The following is a 16,157-nucleotide window of genomic DNA, read 5'->3' as shown; positions in this document are numbered from 1 at the left end:
AACTTCTGCTGCTCCTTGACTCACGTGAACCGTGTCAGATGGTGAGACCTCCAGAGCCCACCTCTCTTTGCTCTCAAGCATGCTTCTCCAATTGCCTCTTCATTCTTCTTCCTCAGGCTGGCAACCTGCTGCTAACTCTTGGTCAGTTATACATCCCTCCTACTCACACAAGAAAGAAACTTGAACACATCACTGCCCAGAAACATTTAAAGCTATTTCTCATTTTTTTTTTTTTTTTTTTTTTTTTTGCAAGGGCTTTCTCTAGTTGTGGCAAGTGGGGGCCACTCTTCATCACGGTGCGCGGGCCTCTCACTATCGCGGCCTCTCTTGTTGCGGAGCACAGGCTCCAGACGCGCAGGCTCAGTAGTTGTGGCTCACGGGCCTAGTTGCTCCGCGGCATGTGGGATCTTCCCAGACCAGGGCTCGAACCCGTGTCCCCTGCATTGGCAGGCAGATTCTCAACGACTGTGCCACCAGGGAAGCCCCTATTTCTCATATTTTGAAAGTACTCTCCTTCCCACCCTTTCCATACCCAATCCTTGCCAGATATTCCATATACATTTTAAAATAATAAATCTGTGGTCTCTTTGGGGGAATTTAGTGCAGTAGTTTTCAAACCAAAGTTCCAAGAATACTCATGGGTCATGGAGTCAATATAGTGTGTCAAGAATAGTATATTTTTAGAGAAATTAAATATAAGAAGGCAATATCAGAATGCATCACATACAGTAAGTGAAAATGTTGTTTTCTGAAACTTTTGTTTCATGACAGATACTGTTAAAAAGAACATTTCTAGATTGACATTCGGCATCCTGACGAATTTGTTTACTTGCTGGCAAGAGAACCAACAAGGTGTGATAAAAGAGTATATCCATTCACAAAGGGTATGAAAGGATGACATTGTTGGGAAACAGATTGTTTACCCAAATAGTTAGTTTTAAAAAATGAGGAACAAAGTATAAAGTTCATTTCACAAGGTTGTAGAAATATCACATCCCTATCAGTCTGGGGCAGGATGATCTTGGGAGTTAATGTTAAGACTGCATCTATGGCTGATAATTAGAATAACGAGGTTTCATGAATCAACAGTCATGTCTGACAATTAGCATGGGCGCATGAACTGGTGTCAGACAGAGATTAGAAGCGGAGCACCAGCTAACAAATTCTGATTTAAACAGGTTGCTTGAGTGATTTGTGTAAGCCACAAAGACACAGAACACACAGTTTTTTTTTTTAATTAATTAATTTAATTAATTTATTTTTGTCTGCATTGGGTCTTCATTGCTGCGTGTGGGCTTTCTCTAGTTGTGGTGAATGGGGGCTACTCTTTGTTTTGGTGCACGGGCTTCTCATTGGGGTGGCTTCTCGTTGCGGAGCACAGGCTCTAAGTGTGTGGGCTTCAGTAGTCATGGCATGTGGGCTCAGTAGTTGTGGCTCATGGGCTCTAGAGCGTAGGCTCAGTAGTTGTGGTGCGCGGGCTTAGTTGCTCTGCGGCATGTGGGATCTTCCTGAACCAGGGCTCGAACCTGTGCCCCCTGCAATAGCAGGCGGATTCTTAACCCATGCACCACCAGGGAAGCCCCCAGAACACACAGTTTTCCTATCTTAGTTCAGGGACATTTTTCCCCCTTTGACAATGAGTATGTATGTATTGGGTCATGATAAAAGATTCAGTTGCTGCCATAAATCTCAGCTACCAAATCAGGAAACGCTGACTTGGGAGAGCTAGATCTTCTCAGACCTAAGAGTCTATTTTTTCATAAGATAACACTGAAATTTGTGTGATGCTTTAAATATTCATGTATGTGAGCTTATCTTAGACCTTTAGTGTAGAGTTTAATGTTGGAAAAACTGGGTGAAGCTCATGAAACCCGTAAGATAATAGCAATAATGAACACCAATGTAGAGCTTACTGTGTTCCAGGTATTTTACTTCATTAACTTCACAGCAACTCTATGAGGTAGGTACAGTCGTCCCTCAGTATTCACAGGGGATTGGTTCAGAACCCCCTCAGATACCAAAATCCATAGATGTCCAAGTCCTTTGTATAAAATGGCATAGTATTTGCATATAAACTATGCACATCCTCCTGTATACTTTAAATCATCTCTTCATTACTTATAAAACCTAATACAATGTAAATGTTATGTAGATAGTTACCAACACATGGCAAATTCAAATTTTCGTTTTTGGAACTTTCTGGATTTTTAAAAATATTTTTGATTCACGGGATGTTGAATCCACGGATGCCGAACCCATGGATCCAAACGGCCGAGTGTTATCATTAGCCCCATTTTACAAAAGAGGAAACTGAGACCCAGGATGGAGGAATGCTAGTTGACAATGAATCAGGATTGGAGCAACTCAACACATTGTTGAGTTGGAGGGAAGCAAACGACTGCAAAGGCTGTTGTGTTGAAGGCAGCTGGACAGCCCAAGGCATGTTCTTCAGAGGCCACAGAAGACGTAGGCAGACAAGCATGATCAAGTGCAAGAAGTCTGATCAAGCAAAGCACTGAAAAGCAAGACTCCATCTGGCAAGTAAAAACAGAAACTTGGATAGAGCTGAAATAGTTCTTGGAGATAAGTTTATTCAGAAGTCCAGCCAGTCTGGGAACAAGAAATATGGAGCCAGTGCTCTTTTCTGGAGGTCTTTAAATCCCTAAGAAGAACAAGACTGTATTTCAGGGTCCCAAAGAAACAGGCTGTGCATTCAAGACAAGCTCAGGCCTAGCAGGATAGTGAAGGATGAGCTAGGGTTCCTGAGAAAATTACCAAGTCTTAACAAAAGCAAAAGCCCAATGTTATCAACTTGGATGTCAGGAGTGCTATAACTTAGAGATCATACAGATGCCCAGGACCTCCCTCTGAGGTCCTCTGGATTCTGGGACTTGTTGGCTAAGTGATTAACTAGAGCCTGGTCCTGCAGATGGGGCCCAAAATTACATCCAGCTTTTGGAAGCTGGGGAAGACAAAAGCTGCATAAATGAGGCAGGCATCTGATAGTCCCTGGCCCTTGCAGAGTGTGGTCAGGAAACAGCCCCGCTGGCATCCCCTGGAAGCTCATTAGAAATGCAGAATCTCAGGTCTCACTTCAGACCCACTGAAGCAGAATATTCGTTTTACTTGCACATTTTAGAATGTGCAGGTAATGTATGCACATATAAGGTTGAGAAGCACTGGTCTAGGCTGGTGCTACCAGTGAACTTACAGCTCTCATGATGACTCTCCAAGAAGTTGCTCCATTGCCAGTTTATATAGTGGGCTCCATTGGTAACCTCTGACTTTTGGTATCACCCAGGTCAAATGTCAGAACTGAAAGGAAGCTAGAGAACACCTAATCGACATTCTCATTTTACAGATGAGGAAGCAAAGTTCCACAGGGGTAAAATGACTTGACCAACACCACAACTCATTAGTGACAAAAATAAGAATGGGAACCTAAGTCTTTTCATTCTTAATATTGATTTCTTTACAAAACACATATAGCTCAACTGCTTACTAACTAATGAATAAAGTATTTATTGAGTGCATACTATGTGCCAAGCATTTTGTTAGGTGATTAAGATATCAAGATGAGGAAATTACGAATCAGCTCCATCTAGTGGAAGAGGGATTCGTCTTTCACTGTTCCTGGGCTGTGAGGACAAGACGATTTTTTCTTTTTCTCTCTTTATTTCTTTTTTTTTTATTGAAGTAAAATTGTTTTACAATATTGTATTAGTTTCAGGTGTACAACATAATGATTCCACATTCGTATACATTACAGAATAATCACCATGAAAAGTCTAGTTATCATCTGTCACCATACAAAGTTGTTACAGTAGTATTGACTATATTTCCTATGTTGTATATTACATCCCTGTGACTCATTTATTTTGTAACTGCAAGTTTGTACCTCTTAATCTCCCCCATCTATTTCACTCATCCCCCAACCCCTCTCCCCTCTGGCAACCACAAGTTTATTCTCTGTACCTATGAGTCTGTTTCTGTTTTGTTATGTTTGATCATTTGTTTTGTTTTTTAGAGTCCACATGTAAGTGAAATCACGTGGTATTTGTCTTTCTCCGTCTGACTTATTTCACTTAGCATAATACCCTCTAGGTCCATCCATGTTGTCCCAAATGGCAAGATCTTGTTATTTTTTATGGCTGAGAAATATTTGATTGATTGATTGATATATTGATAACTATATATGTGTGTATATATATATATATATATATATATATATATATATATATATAGTTTTGAATTAATGTTTTTCCAGAAGTGGAATTGCTGGATCATATGGTAGTTCTATCTTTAATTTTTTGAGGGACCTTCATACTGCTTTCCATAGTGGCTGTACCAATTTACATTTCTACCAACAGTGCATGAGACTTCCCTTTTCTCCACACCCTCATCAACACTTGTTATTTGTTCTTTTTTATAATAGCCACTCTGTCAGGTGTGAGGTGAGCATTGTGGTTTTGATTTTCATTTCCCTAATAATGTTTGATGTTGAGCATTTTTTCATGTGCCTGTTGGCCATCTGTATGTCTTCTTTGGAAAAATGTCTACTCAGATTCTCTGTCCATTTTTTAACCAGGTTGTTTGTTTGTTGCTTTTTTTGAGCTTGAGTTGCATGTGTTCTTTGTATATTTTGGATACTAAGGCCTTATCAGATATATCACTTGCAGATATCTTCTCCCACTCAGTAGGCTGTCTTTTCATTTTGTTGATAGTTTCCTTCATTGTGCAGAGGCTTTTTAGTTTGATGTAGTCCCATATGTTTATTTTTGCTTTTGTTTCCCTTGCCTGAGGAGATGGATCCAAAAAAAATATTGCTAAGACCAATGTCAAAGATCATTTTGCCTATGTTTTCTTCTAGGGGTTTTATGGTCTCAGGTCTTACATTTAAGTCTTTAATCCGTTTGAGTTTATTTTTGTATATGGTGTGAGAGAGTAGTCTAGTTTGATTCTTTTGCATGTAGCTGTCCAGTTTTCTCAACACCATTTATTAAAGAGGTTGTTTTTTCCCAATTGTATATTCTTGCCTCCTTTGTTGTAGATTAATTGGCCATATAAGTGTGGGTTTATTTCTGTTCTGTTCCATTGGTCTATGTGTCTGTTTTTGGGCCAGTACCATACTGTTTTGATTGCTATAGCTTTGTAGTAGAATTTGAAATCAGGGAGCATGGTATCTCCAGCTTTGTTCTTCTTTCTCAAGATTATTTTGGCTCTTTGAAGTCTTTTGTGGTTCCATACAAATTTTAGAATTATTTGTTCTAGTTCTGTGAAAAATGCCATTGGTATTTTGATAGGAATTGCATTGAATCTGTAGATTGTCTTGGGTAATATGGTCATTTTAACAATATTAATTCTTCCAGTCCATGAATACAGTATATCATTCCATTTGTTTCTGTTGTTTTCAATTTCTTTCATCAGTGTCTTATAGTTTTCTGAGTACAGGTCTTTTACCTCCTTGGTTAGATTTATTCCTAGGTATTTTATTCTTTTTGATGCAATTGTAAAGAGGATTGTTTTCTTAATTTCTCTTACTGATAGTTCATTGTTAGTGTATAGAAATGCAATATATTTCTGTATATTAATTTTGTATCCTGCAACTTCACTGACTTCATTTATGAGTTCTAATAGTTTTTTGTGGTGTCTTTAGGATTTCTATATATAGGATCATGTCATCTGCAAACAATGACAGTTTTACTTCTTCCTCTGTAATTTGGATACCTTTGATCTTTTCTTGTCTGATTGCTGTGCCTAGGACTTCAAATACTGTGTTGAATAAAAGTGGTCATAGTGGGCATCCTTATCTTGTTCCTGATCTTAGAGGAAAAGCTTTTCACCATTGAGCATGATGTTAGCTGTAAGTTTGTCATATATGACCTTTATTATGTTGAGGTATGTTCTCTCTATACCCACTCTGTTGAGAGTTTTTATCATAAATGGACGTTGAATTTGTCAAAAGTTTTTTCTGCATCTATTGAGATAATCATATAATTTTTATTCTTCAGTTTGTTAATGTGGTGCATCACACTGATTGATTTGCAAATACTGAATCATCCTTGCATCCCTGAGATAAATCCTACTTGATATTGATGAACATACAAGGCAATTTTAAATATAGTATTCCTCAGTGTTCGTCAAAACCATATCACTTCTTTTCCATTGGAAAAAAAAGAGTATTTTCAGAAGTGAATAAAGGAACACTGGAAATTTTATCATGGGCATATTGCCTCCTGAAGAATCCAGTCCTGAGTATGCAAGGTTATATAACTTATCCTTGAGGAGTAAAGACAAGTTGGGAATAGAACTAAGCACTATTATCAACTAAGAACTAAGGAATTAGATGAGGACAGGCTGGGGGATTAGATGGAAAGCTGGTTTGGGATTAGCAGCAGGTCCAAGAGAATATAGAAAATGAGGTATACAGGAAGGGTAAGAAGCCAGTAGTGATCATGGGGCTAAAAATGACAACAATAATGCTCTAAATACCGCTTAAAGCACTTTACGTTGACTCACTCAATCCTCACCCTGATCCATGGGATGGGGATTACCATATCTTAATTTTACAAATGAGAAAACAGAAGCATAATGTTTTAATAATTTGCCCAAAATCACACAGCCAGTAAGTGGTGGAGGCAAACCCAGGCATGCCGGCTCCAGAGCTCTGGCTCACAACAACTATGCGAGTGAGTTTAGTGTTTTATTGTTTAAATATTGCCCTACTTTATTCAAGTTAATTCTGATTTCAGACTAAAGGAGCGACTAAGATACCCAGGAGCAGCTTCCTGGGTCCTCTCTCAGTTGCACAGGACACATGTCATCTGTGGGTCATGAACCGCCGAAATATGGTGAGATATCTTGGTTTCAAGAAAGCTGCTGTCTTATCTGGGAGAGGAGTCTTTTGTACCCCTCTGATCATGTAGTCAAAACCAGGCGTGAGCCAGACTCAGTGAGAGAAGTGAAGGTAACAATAGAATTCAGATGTAAATCATCAACATGCGCATTTTCTACAAAAAATGCTGATTAGCTGGCTGCCTCTTTGTGTGTTTCAGACCCTAAAACAGGGCTAAGTTAATCGCTATTTAGTACATTCTATTCAGGTTTTGCCAAGGAATAATTCCATGACTTCAGTCCCCTGAGATGATTAACAAGGTTGCAACAGACTAAAATTAACCCTGAACTTTCATAGGCGTTTAATGCCTTGTATGTCTGACAAAAATTAAGCATCATTTTAATGCTTAATTCATTGTTGCCTAGGCATAGAATTCTAGGTTGAAAATTATTTTCCCTCAAAATGTGGGTGGCACTGCTCCATTATCTCTGGCAATCCTGCATTGCTGCTGAGAGTTCTGTTGCCATTCTGATTCCTAGTTCTTTGTGACTTTTTTCCTCTGGAAACTCTGGGGACCTTCCCTCTGTCCCCTGTGTTCTAAAACTCCATGATGTGCCTTGGTGTGGGTATTGTGCTGGATTCTTAGGGTGCCCTTTTCAATATGTGAAGTATATTCTTCAGTTCGTGGAGATGTTTTTCTTTGATAATTTCCTCCCTCTGATGATCTCCGCACTTTCTGGAATTTCTGTTATTCAGATATTGAGCCTATCAGATTGAATGTTTACTTTTCTCGTCTTTTCTCCCCTCTTTATGTTTTTAAATTTAGGTTTATTTGGAGGGAGATATATTTAACTTTATATTTCAAATCTTTTATTGATTATTTAGTTGTTATGATCATATTTTTTAATTTTTAAGAGCTCTTATTCTCTTTCATTTTAATAGCACTGTGTTCTTACTTCATAGATGCAATATTGGCCTTTCTCTCTCTGAGGATATTAATTATGGTTTCATTGACGTTTTCTTCTGCTCTCTGTCTTGTATCTGATTCTCCAAATTCCTTTTCTTACATTAGTTTCGGTCTCTACCTTTCATTTCATGTCTAGTGACCCTTGGCTGTCCGTTCATGTTTGAGGCACTGAGAAGCATACTGAGTCAGGCTTATGGACTTTTAGCCTCACTGCAGGGTGACTGTGGGAGCTAGCGGCTTCATTGGTGGATCCTGAAATGTCAGTATCTGTAGGTCTTTCCTCTTCATCTGGTAAATTTCCCCAAAGAGGACTCTTTTGGACTCCTGCTTGGTTTTCTACGTCTGGGCAGGGGCTGGAGTGGGGTAGAGGGATGTCTCTTGTTCAGAATATAGACTTTCACTTCATTCCAGCGTTTTCAGTTCAGCACCTCACCTCTGGAATCTAATGTCCCTCCTGAGCATAGATCTTTGATTTAACCGCAGCAGAGAGAAAAATGGAAGAAGTTTGGCCAGCAGAGGAGAGGCAGGGAAGGAGGGAGGGAGTCTCCTGGTTGCATGGACTCGGAGAAGGGATGGGAGGGAGGTTGTCCCCAAGGCGTTGGAGGTTCTTGGTCGTGCTTGTTGTTGGCAGCCCCTCTGAAGGCAGGTGGGACACAGCCTTTCCTCTCTGCTGACTAAGCTGAGGTGCTTTCAAAATGTTTCAGGTGCTTTCAAAATGTTGCTAACATCTCTCATCTGCTTCATTTTCTCTCTTGCTTCTGTCTTTGGGGATTTATGCCTTTAAGAAAAAAAATCCCGTTATTCTTTTTTTTTTTTTTTTTTTGGCCGCACTGCAGGTGGCTTGCAGGATCTTAGTTCCCCCACCAGGGATCAAACCCATGCCCCCTGCAGTGGAAGCCCAGAGTCCTAACGACTGGACTGCCAGGAATTCCCAAAATCCCTTTACTCTTATTTTAGTTTGATTTGTGAGGAAGCGGAGATAAATGCATACATTTAATTAGTTAATTTTGACTGTCAGCTCTGGACCTCAGCTTTCTTGGAAGGACTTAGAGCAGACCACCTCTAAGGTCCTCTGAATCTCAAATTCTGTGAATTCATGATTGTAAATAGGTGCTGTAGAGTGTGGGACTGACTCTAAGAATTTTCAGAGTTCAAACATCAGGGAAATTACTAAAGCATGAGTCATTAGGAGAAGTTTCATCTTAGAGATGGGGGCTGGTAAGTTGTGTGTGGATGGAATACACGGAGAGAACAGGAAGGGAACAGCATAAGTGAATGCACAGAAGTACCTATGACCACCGATGGGAAAGGGGCATATGGAGAAGGAACAAGAAACAAAGTTGGATATTCACCAGGTATAATATACATTAGAACTTGTTGCAGAGGGCCTTCAGAGGCTGAAATTTAAACTTAACTGCACTAAGAAGTGTCAGTCTTCAAAAATAATATAACCTTGGTACCAACTAGCATTTATTTTCATCTCATAACCTTTGCACAATTCTTGTTCATATCATTTCTCTTTAAAGTGAATTGGAAACAAAAAAAAACCCCTCATTTATCTCTTCCAAAGAAACACCTTTTAAAATATAATGACACTATTTTGAGAACCGATGCTGCAGTTTTTGAGGCAAAGTGTAAGTTTGATGTAACATTTTAAATGTCTTTTAATTTTCTTATAGGTGTTATTGTTGTATGCCTATAATATGAAGCCCCTGAATATTTCAGATGTTACATCTACTGCTTACAACAATGTATATGTTGGCTCTTTCTGGGTTCCACTAAACAGGCAAGTAAAGACGAATTATCCACAGCTCTAACCCTCTTTGCTGATACTTTCATAAGATCGACTGTTTCAGTAATATACAAGATAAATCACAGGAGACCTTTTAGAAGACATTTTTGGAAAAGTCTTCCTTTTACTTAGCAGAGTATGATATTGCAGTGGTTAAGAGCATGAACTCTGAATTCAGCCTGCTTTGGTTCAAATGCTGGTTGTGCCCCTTCGTATCTTCCTATCTCAGCAACCTTGACCAGGTTACTTAACCTCTCTGTGTCTCAGTCTCTTCATCAGTAAAATGGGAATAATAATAATAGGACCTAGAGTTATTGGAGGAATAGTTTCTGGTACTTCATAAAGATAACAGACAGTACAAAGATGTCTGCACTATATTTTGCCTGTAGTTTGGGGTGTGTTTTAAAAAGGACTTAATGTGGCTCTGTATTAAGTTACAAAATTAAGCCCAAACTCCACCACCGTCCTGGTCTCACCCTTTCCTCTTTGCCCAATCCTATTTTATATTGTTCCCCAAGTCAGAAGCCTCTGCGTCAGCCACTCTTGTTTTCCTCCCTCTCCTTCAAACAGGGGATGGAGACTCTAATTTTTGCTCATGCCTGGTTTCTCTCTTTTCTGATTTCACCTTACCAAATTCCTTGTTTGTTTTTCATTTTTTTTTCTTTGCTTAGTTAATTTAGTTTTGATTCCATTGTTCATTGCCCTTGTGACCTCAGCCTCCATTTTCTCATTTCTGAGATGGAAATAATATTTTGCCTACCTTTTGAGGTTATTGTTAGGATCAAGCCAGACAGTGTATGCAGATACTTTGAAAGGTTGAAAGCACTGGGCAAATGTCAAGTTTCATCATGGCCTCCTGTGTCTGTCACTGTCAGCTCTTTGCCCTGCTCACCACCTACTGAGTGCAGGGACTTGGCGCTTCTCTATCCTTACCTGGAGAGTCTGGTTCCTGGCCCTTGATTTCCATTTTGAAGAACTCTTTCTCTTTGGCCTCTCCATGAAAGAGAATAAAACAAGAGATGTTTCAGGAGCTGGCATACTTTCAATTATTCAGTCAACTTTCTTTTTCTTTTCCTTTTTAAAATTTTTTTCAGTGACATGGTGGAAAATCTTAGACACAGGACTATACCAGCACAGCTAAGCCACAAAGTTAGGAAATTATGTTCTTTCTTTGTACATCCAGAAACATGGCAGAATTTATTTTTCAGAACCACATGATGAAAATGATTATAATTTCTGCAGAGCAGAATGTAATCAAACTGACAGGATTCTTGTTTTACTCCAAAAAGTTCTTGATTTGGGTGTGTTTATGATCAATGGTAGGATGACTAAAGTTAGGGACATGCCCCTGTCACTGCGGCTGTTATAGAGGAAGTTGCCTGACAAACATTCATCTGATTCATCCCTTGGTGACACTATTTCTCCCACCTAGGGTGGAGTTCCTTGTGTTCTTATGAGGGTCAAGATCAGTCTATGGGGAATTGCTCTTGTTGATCATCCAATAGAAGGCAAAGTAAGAGCATGCTGCGGGAAATTGGGGAAATCGACGTTCCTGCATTTGCTCCTGATGTCATTTTGCTTTTTTGCATCATCTACTTCTTTTTCATAAAAATTTCCCTCCGTCCCTGCATGGAGACCCACACACCCCCGCACACATACGTGCGCACCTGCGCTCTACGCGCCTATATCCTAGAGTCACTGGGAGCCCTGCAGGTGGCTCTTTGCCTCCTTCAGCTGTTTCAGTGCTTTTCCAGCTTCTGACTGCATTCACTAGTTAACCTCTGTCTCCAGTGCCTCCATAGTTCACTGGACCGTGGCTCCAGAAGCTTTCTGTCCTCCGCACAATTGCCACTGCGTCCTCTGCCCTCTTCCTCGGCTTTAGCTTTTCCTTTTTTCTTGATTCTTCTCCCTACCCCCACTCCCCACACAGTACCTGTCACTGCGTGGGCTCGTTGACCCGTCTGTTAGAGCCATTGCTGACTTGTCCTAATTCTTATCTTCAGGCCAGCCAGCCAATCAGAGCGTGGCACTGAGTTTAAGTAGGAGTAGATCTTTTGTCATTGCCTGGTGTTTCTTTGCCCATGTAGATATTTATTTTCATCTTAAGCAAATATTTTGGATGTCTACATTTTTTTGCTTTGTGTCTTTGCCAGTTTGTAATTATAAATCTGTCTGAGCATATAACTAGATCATAAACATTATGCAGGTGAGAATTGTGTCTCTGTGCTCATGTCTCTTGAATGAAGGAATGATTGAATGATATTTGGGGATGCCAGAAATCTAAGTGTTAAATAACTAAGGACTTACTTTACATGTTTTATTGATTCTGGGAATAAATGAATGCCTTACTTAACTTTTCAAGTAAAATGCATATATGTTTGTTATTTTTAGAGTTATTTCAGTTCACGAGAAATTATCTAATCTTACGCAAATCGCTGAAATATCATTGCCTACAACTCCTAAAGTTACTTCAAATGAAAATGTATCTCAAGTAGAAGAAACGGAAGAGGAATCAATTGGTAAAGAAATGGAAGTAGGTTATTAAATAATGGAAAATTTTATTGCCATTGCAGGATGGATGTCATTATACATAATTAAATTATTTTTTACTTTATCAGAGCATAACTATGTAACTAAACTTGAACAGTGTGGTTCTTCTGGCCTGTACTTTCTCTACTTAGAGTACCAGATATAACCCAACTTTTGGACACATAAGTAATGTTTTCTTCAAAGCTCTTCTAAGCATACCAATTATAAGAAACTGATGGTAAATGAAAACAAAGCCAATCTAGAGAAATCATTCAGATGTAACCATGAATCCTAAGAAACAATGCTCTGTAAGTTTATAATGTTACTTTTAATTTTATTCTAAGTCTAGTATTTGAGCATTTTTATTACCCAAGTAATAGGGGAAGAAAAATTAGAAAATATAGATAAGCATATATCTTTCAGACTTTTTCTACACATCTGTATTTTTCTAACTAGAAAAAAAGGCATTATCCTTATAGTGTGTTATCAATCTGTTTACAGAGTTGAGTGATGACTGATATTCATGTTTTGGAGGAGTTCCTTCTGAGTTCTAAATCCATTGAGAAATAGGACACAGGAAACTGATATATGGAGATCTCAAACATTGGCATCATTACCGATAAAGCTGATTAGCAAACATGGCTCTGGATCTATGGCCAAACAAGCTTATTAATATTTCACCCCTGAATTAGCCAGACTTGCCCATCTAGTCACACAATAATCTAGCACACTTGTGTAACTGTAGGATTTCCCCCACTCCCCTTCTGACTGCCAGGCTGACTGCATGGAGGAGCAGAGAATAACAGTCCTGCAGGCAGGGTGCCTTCAAAAACGTTAGCAAAGATTGACCCAATGGGGCTGAGCCTAGTTTGCTTTTCCCAAACTCACCAATCAGATAAGTGACTCCGCTCTCTTGGCTGCATCCAGAAGAAGCTGGAAGTGTCCCTCGTTCTTCGGGAGTGGAGTGGAAGTTCCTTACCCTCTATGGAAATGAGCGGAGCAGGGAATACCTGTTCTCCCCTAATCACTTGCTCTTCGAATTTCCATTTGCACATTCATCCAGTTGCTTGAGATATATGTTCTGTAGGTACCATGGCTATTTTTTTTTTTAATCAAATAGATGTACAAGGTTTAAAATGAAAAGGGACAGTCTCCTGTTCGACATGTCCACACCCCACAGTCCTGCGAGCAGACCATTTTCAACTCTTTCAGCTGTTCCTTTTGTTATTTACTTCCAAGTCTTAAATAATATGCAGGATCAGTCATGAAAAGCAAGATAACCAACACCCTTCAAATCCAAGTGGGTCCACTGGGCTCCATGTCTCCTCACACCAGCCTCCAGGCTGGTGGCACGTCCATCCTCTGGAACATCCCCAGTCACTGGGCAGGGGGGAAGAAAAGGGGCAAATCACACCCTGGCTCTTTGAGTTTCCATCATATCACTTCCACTAACATTTCACTGGCCAAGTAAGTCACGGGCCATGCCAACAATTCTGCTACCAACTTGGAAAGAGGAAAGCTGGAAAAATTGATGAATAGTGCTAATGACAGCCAAAAATAATTATTTTTTTCTTGATAAACCAGTTTTATATAGTATCTATTGATTTTACTATACAAGGACTTTACTATACAAGGATTCCCTATACTCCTCAACTTCTCCTTTCCCCATCCTTTCTAAATATTGTTATATCACAGAATTTAATTAAATCAGCATTCAGTGTTTATGTCATTATAACCCTGTAAACAATGTTCACGGCCAAGTCACAGTGTACTGTGGTTATTTTCCTTTCCTGTATAAGGTTTCTTCACTTGTCTTTTTTCTTAACTTCTTTCTGATCATTACATCAGATCTGTCATATATTCATCCATAGATTTGTACCCGTGTTTATACTTATGTCTCAACTCTTCTTTTCCTTCCTGGAGGTCCCTCTCCTGCTCTGGTTAAGGACTGGTTGCCCCCAATGCCTGCAGCACAGCTCTGATTCTGGGACCTCCCTCTGCTGCTTTTCTGGTTGAATTCCCAGCCACTTGGGTCCCATCTCTGTTTTTCTTCTCTGAAAGCTTTTAGGATCTTTATTTTTGTTCTGCTGTATCTTTTTTTAAAAATCAATTTCTGCTAGTTTAATATTCAATTGATGACCAATAACAAAACATTTTTAATTCTTAAAGAGTATTATTGGTATGGCTCTTTTTGTTTTCTTGTTTACCTTATCTTTACATCGATTATGTGAAAGCGCAAAAGTTGGCAACTCTCCTGATCTGCAGAATATACTTGTTGGTGTTTTTCAGTCTGAATTTACCAGTGGAGTGAATGAGTGCACTTTTCAATATTATGAAAGCAACAAGTCCAGCTGTAAGAGGATTATCAGGCAAGATAGTTAGAAACTAACCAAGTTAGTCTTTGCAAAAAGCAACTTTCCAGACTTTATGTCACCTGTGCTCTGTGCCTACATTTATCATAGAACTGATATCTTAGAATTTTAGTTGCACATCCTTTATAGTGTCCTCAAATGTTACAACACAAATTACCAGATGTTTAATGATAGTAATGATATTCTGAGTACTCAGAGTAAATCTCCCAATAGATCAGATATCTCAAACTCATGAGATTCATTTATGTAATTCTTCTCCTAAAGTGCACTGTTGCCCTTTCATATCTGTTTTCAAGAACTCAGCTAATTTCGTTTTCGAACTTCTTTAGTAGATCACTTACAATCACAGTTTTTTAGTCATAGACCAAACTTACCAATTTGCTGTCTTTGAGCCATAACCTAGACTGTTCTTTGCTGAAATTGTCCTTGAATCCATTATTATATAGTTCATAAAAGGTAAATGATTATTTTTCTCCTGAACCCATTTGTCTTTTCAACTTACATTGTCTGAGACAGGAGAGCGAGTGTCCATAAGAGTAAGGATTCTAGGTTGTGCTCAGCTTTACTACCGAGGGCCAGTCACTTAATGTTTCCTGGGACTAGTTTTCTCCTCATCTCTAAACAGGATCCTTTCACTTAGATACTGCTGAGATGAAGAGATTGTCCCTTGGTTGGAATGAGAGCCATCAGAATTTTCCTGGGAGTCAGATGTCGGTATCAAGTTCATCACAGTGAGCCCAGTGCCTGAGCCAAGAAGTTGACTATGAATATAAACAAATCAGGAATAAATAAGGGCAAGCAGGGGCGTTTGAATGCAAGCAGAGGGAAGAATCCAGACGGCCCACCTTGCCTCAGCCAAGCTTTGTGACTTCCTCTCACGTCCTGACTTGAGTGATATATGCGAGTAGCTCAGTCCCTGAGTAGAACAAACTGCTTTCAATCCGGTTGTCCTCTGTGTTTTTGAGTTTATTTTATTCTCCAACTTAAAAAGTGTTTCTTCAGCTTAATTAGGGCATTTTGAGATGTGTTCCAGTTCTGGTAGTTCTATATGTGAAAGAATGTCGCAAAATGGAAAAAAACCCTGCTATTTTTAGTTTAGGTGAATTAGCAAACAAATTAATTCATAACATTTGAAAGTTGTGAAATGGAAGGGATATATAAACTTTTCTCTTTTTTTTTCCAATATACTAACCAGTACTTAAGAAAAAAAAAAAAAAAACAGCTAGGTTCTAGGTTATATCAAATAAATTCCAGGGACTAAAATCTGCCAGTTCGTTGTCATGACAACCTTCACTTGGAGCTAATGAAAAGTTAACTAGGACACTTGAAGAGATCAATTCTATTTGGGAGTTGGACAGGATTTCATAACCTCTATAATCAAATATATTTATTTCTATCTCAGTATGGATTTTTGGTGGGTTGTTAAATATAAAGGTCCAGAAAATGTGCCTTTGGTTGATATGGGAGGTGGTGAATCTTGTTCTCTTTCTCATTCCCTTCCTTTTTTTGTTTTCTCTCCCCCAAATCCCTATGGTCTGGAATAAGCCAAAGCTTCAGAACATAGGTATTAATTTAAGATGTTTTGGGAGGGCTACAGAACAGGTGTTCCAGTCACTTCTGGCTTGAAAACATGTCCTTCTTGCAAAATGGACAACAGTGGCT

At 39.1% G+C, this 16,157-nt stretch overlaps 1 protein-coding gene across 2 annotated transcripts in view; it reads left to right on the top strand.

Annotated features, from left to right (window-relative positions):
* Positions 1-16,157, top strand: part of CFAP54 (cilia and flagella associated protein 54) — a 303,497-nt gene that overhangs the window by 249,260 nt on the left and 38,080 nt on the right. For both annotated transcript variants that reach the window (XM_061204898.1, XM_061204897.1), the window contains 2 exons: positions 9,482-9,588; positions 11,986-12,127. In XM_061204898.1, the coding sequence (XP_061060881.1) occupies positions 9,482-9,588; positions 11,986-12,127 (249 nt within the window). The remainder of the gene's footprint in view (positions 1-9,481; positions 9,589-11,985; positions 12,128-16,157) is intronic.

This window comes from Eubalaena glacialis, chromosome 11 (genome assembly GCF_028564815.1).
Source record: "Eubalaena glacialis isolate mEubGla1 chromosome 11, mEubGla1.1.hap2.+ XY, whole genome shotgun sequence".
Classification (NCBI taxonomy): Eukaryota; Metazoa; Chordata; class Mammalia; order Artiodactyla; family Balaenidae; genus Eubalaena; species Eubalaena glacialis.
The sequence above is the reverse complement of the archived record's forward strand: the minus strand, read 5'-3'. Positions and strand labels throughout refer to the sequence as shown.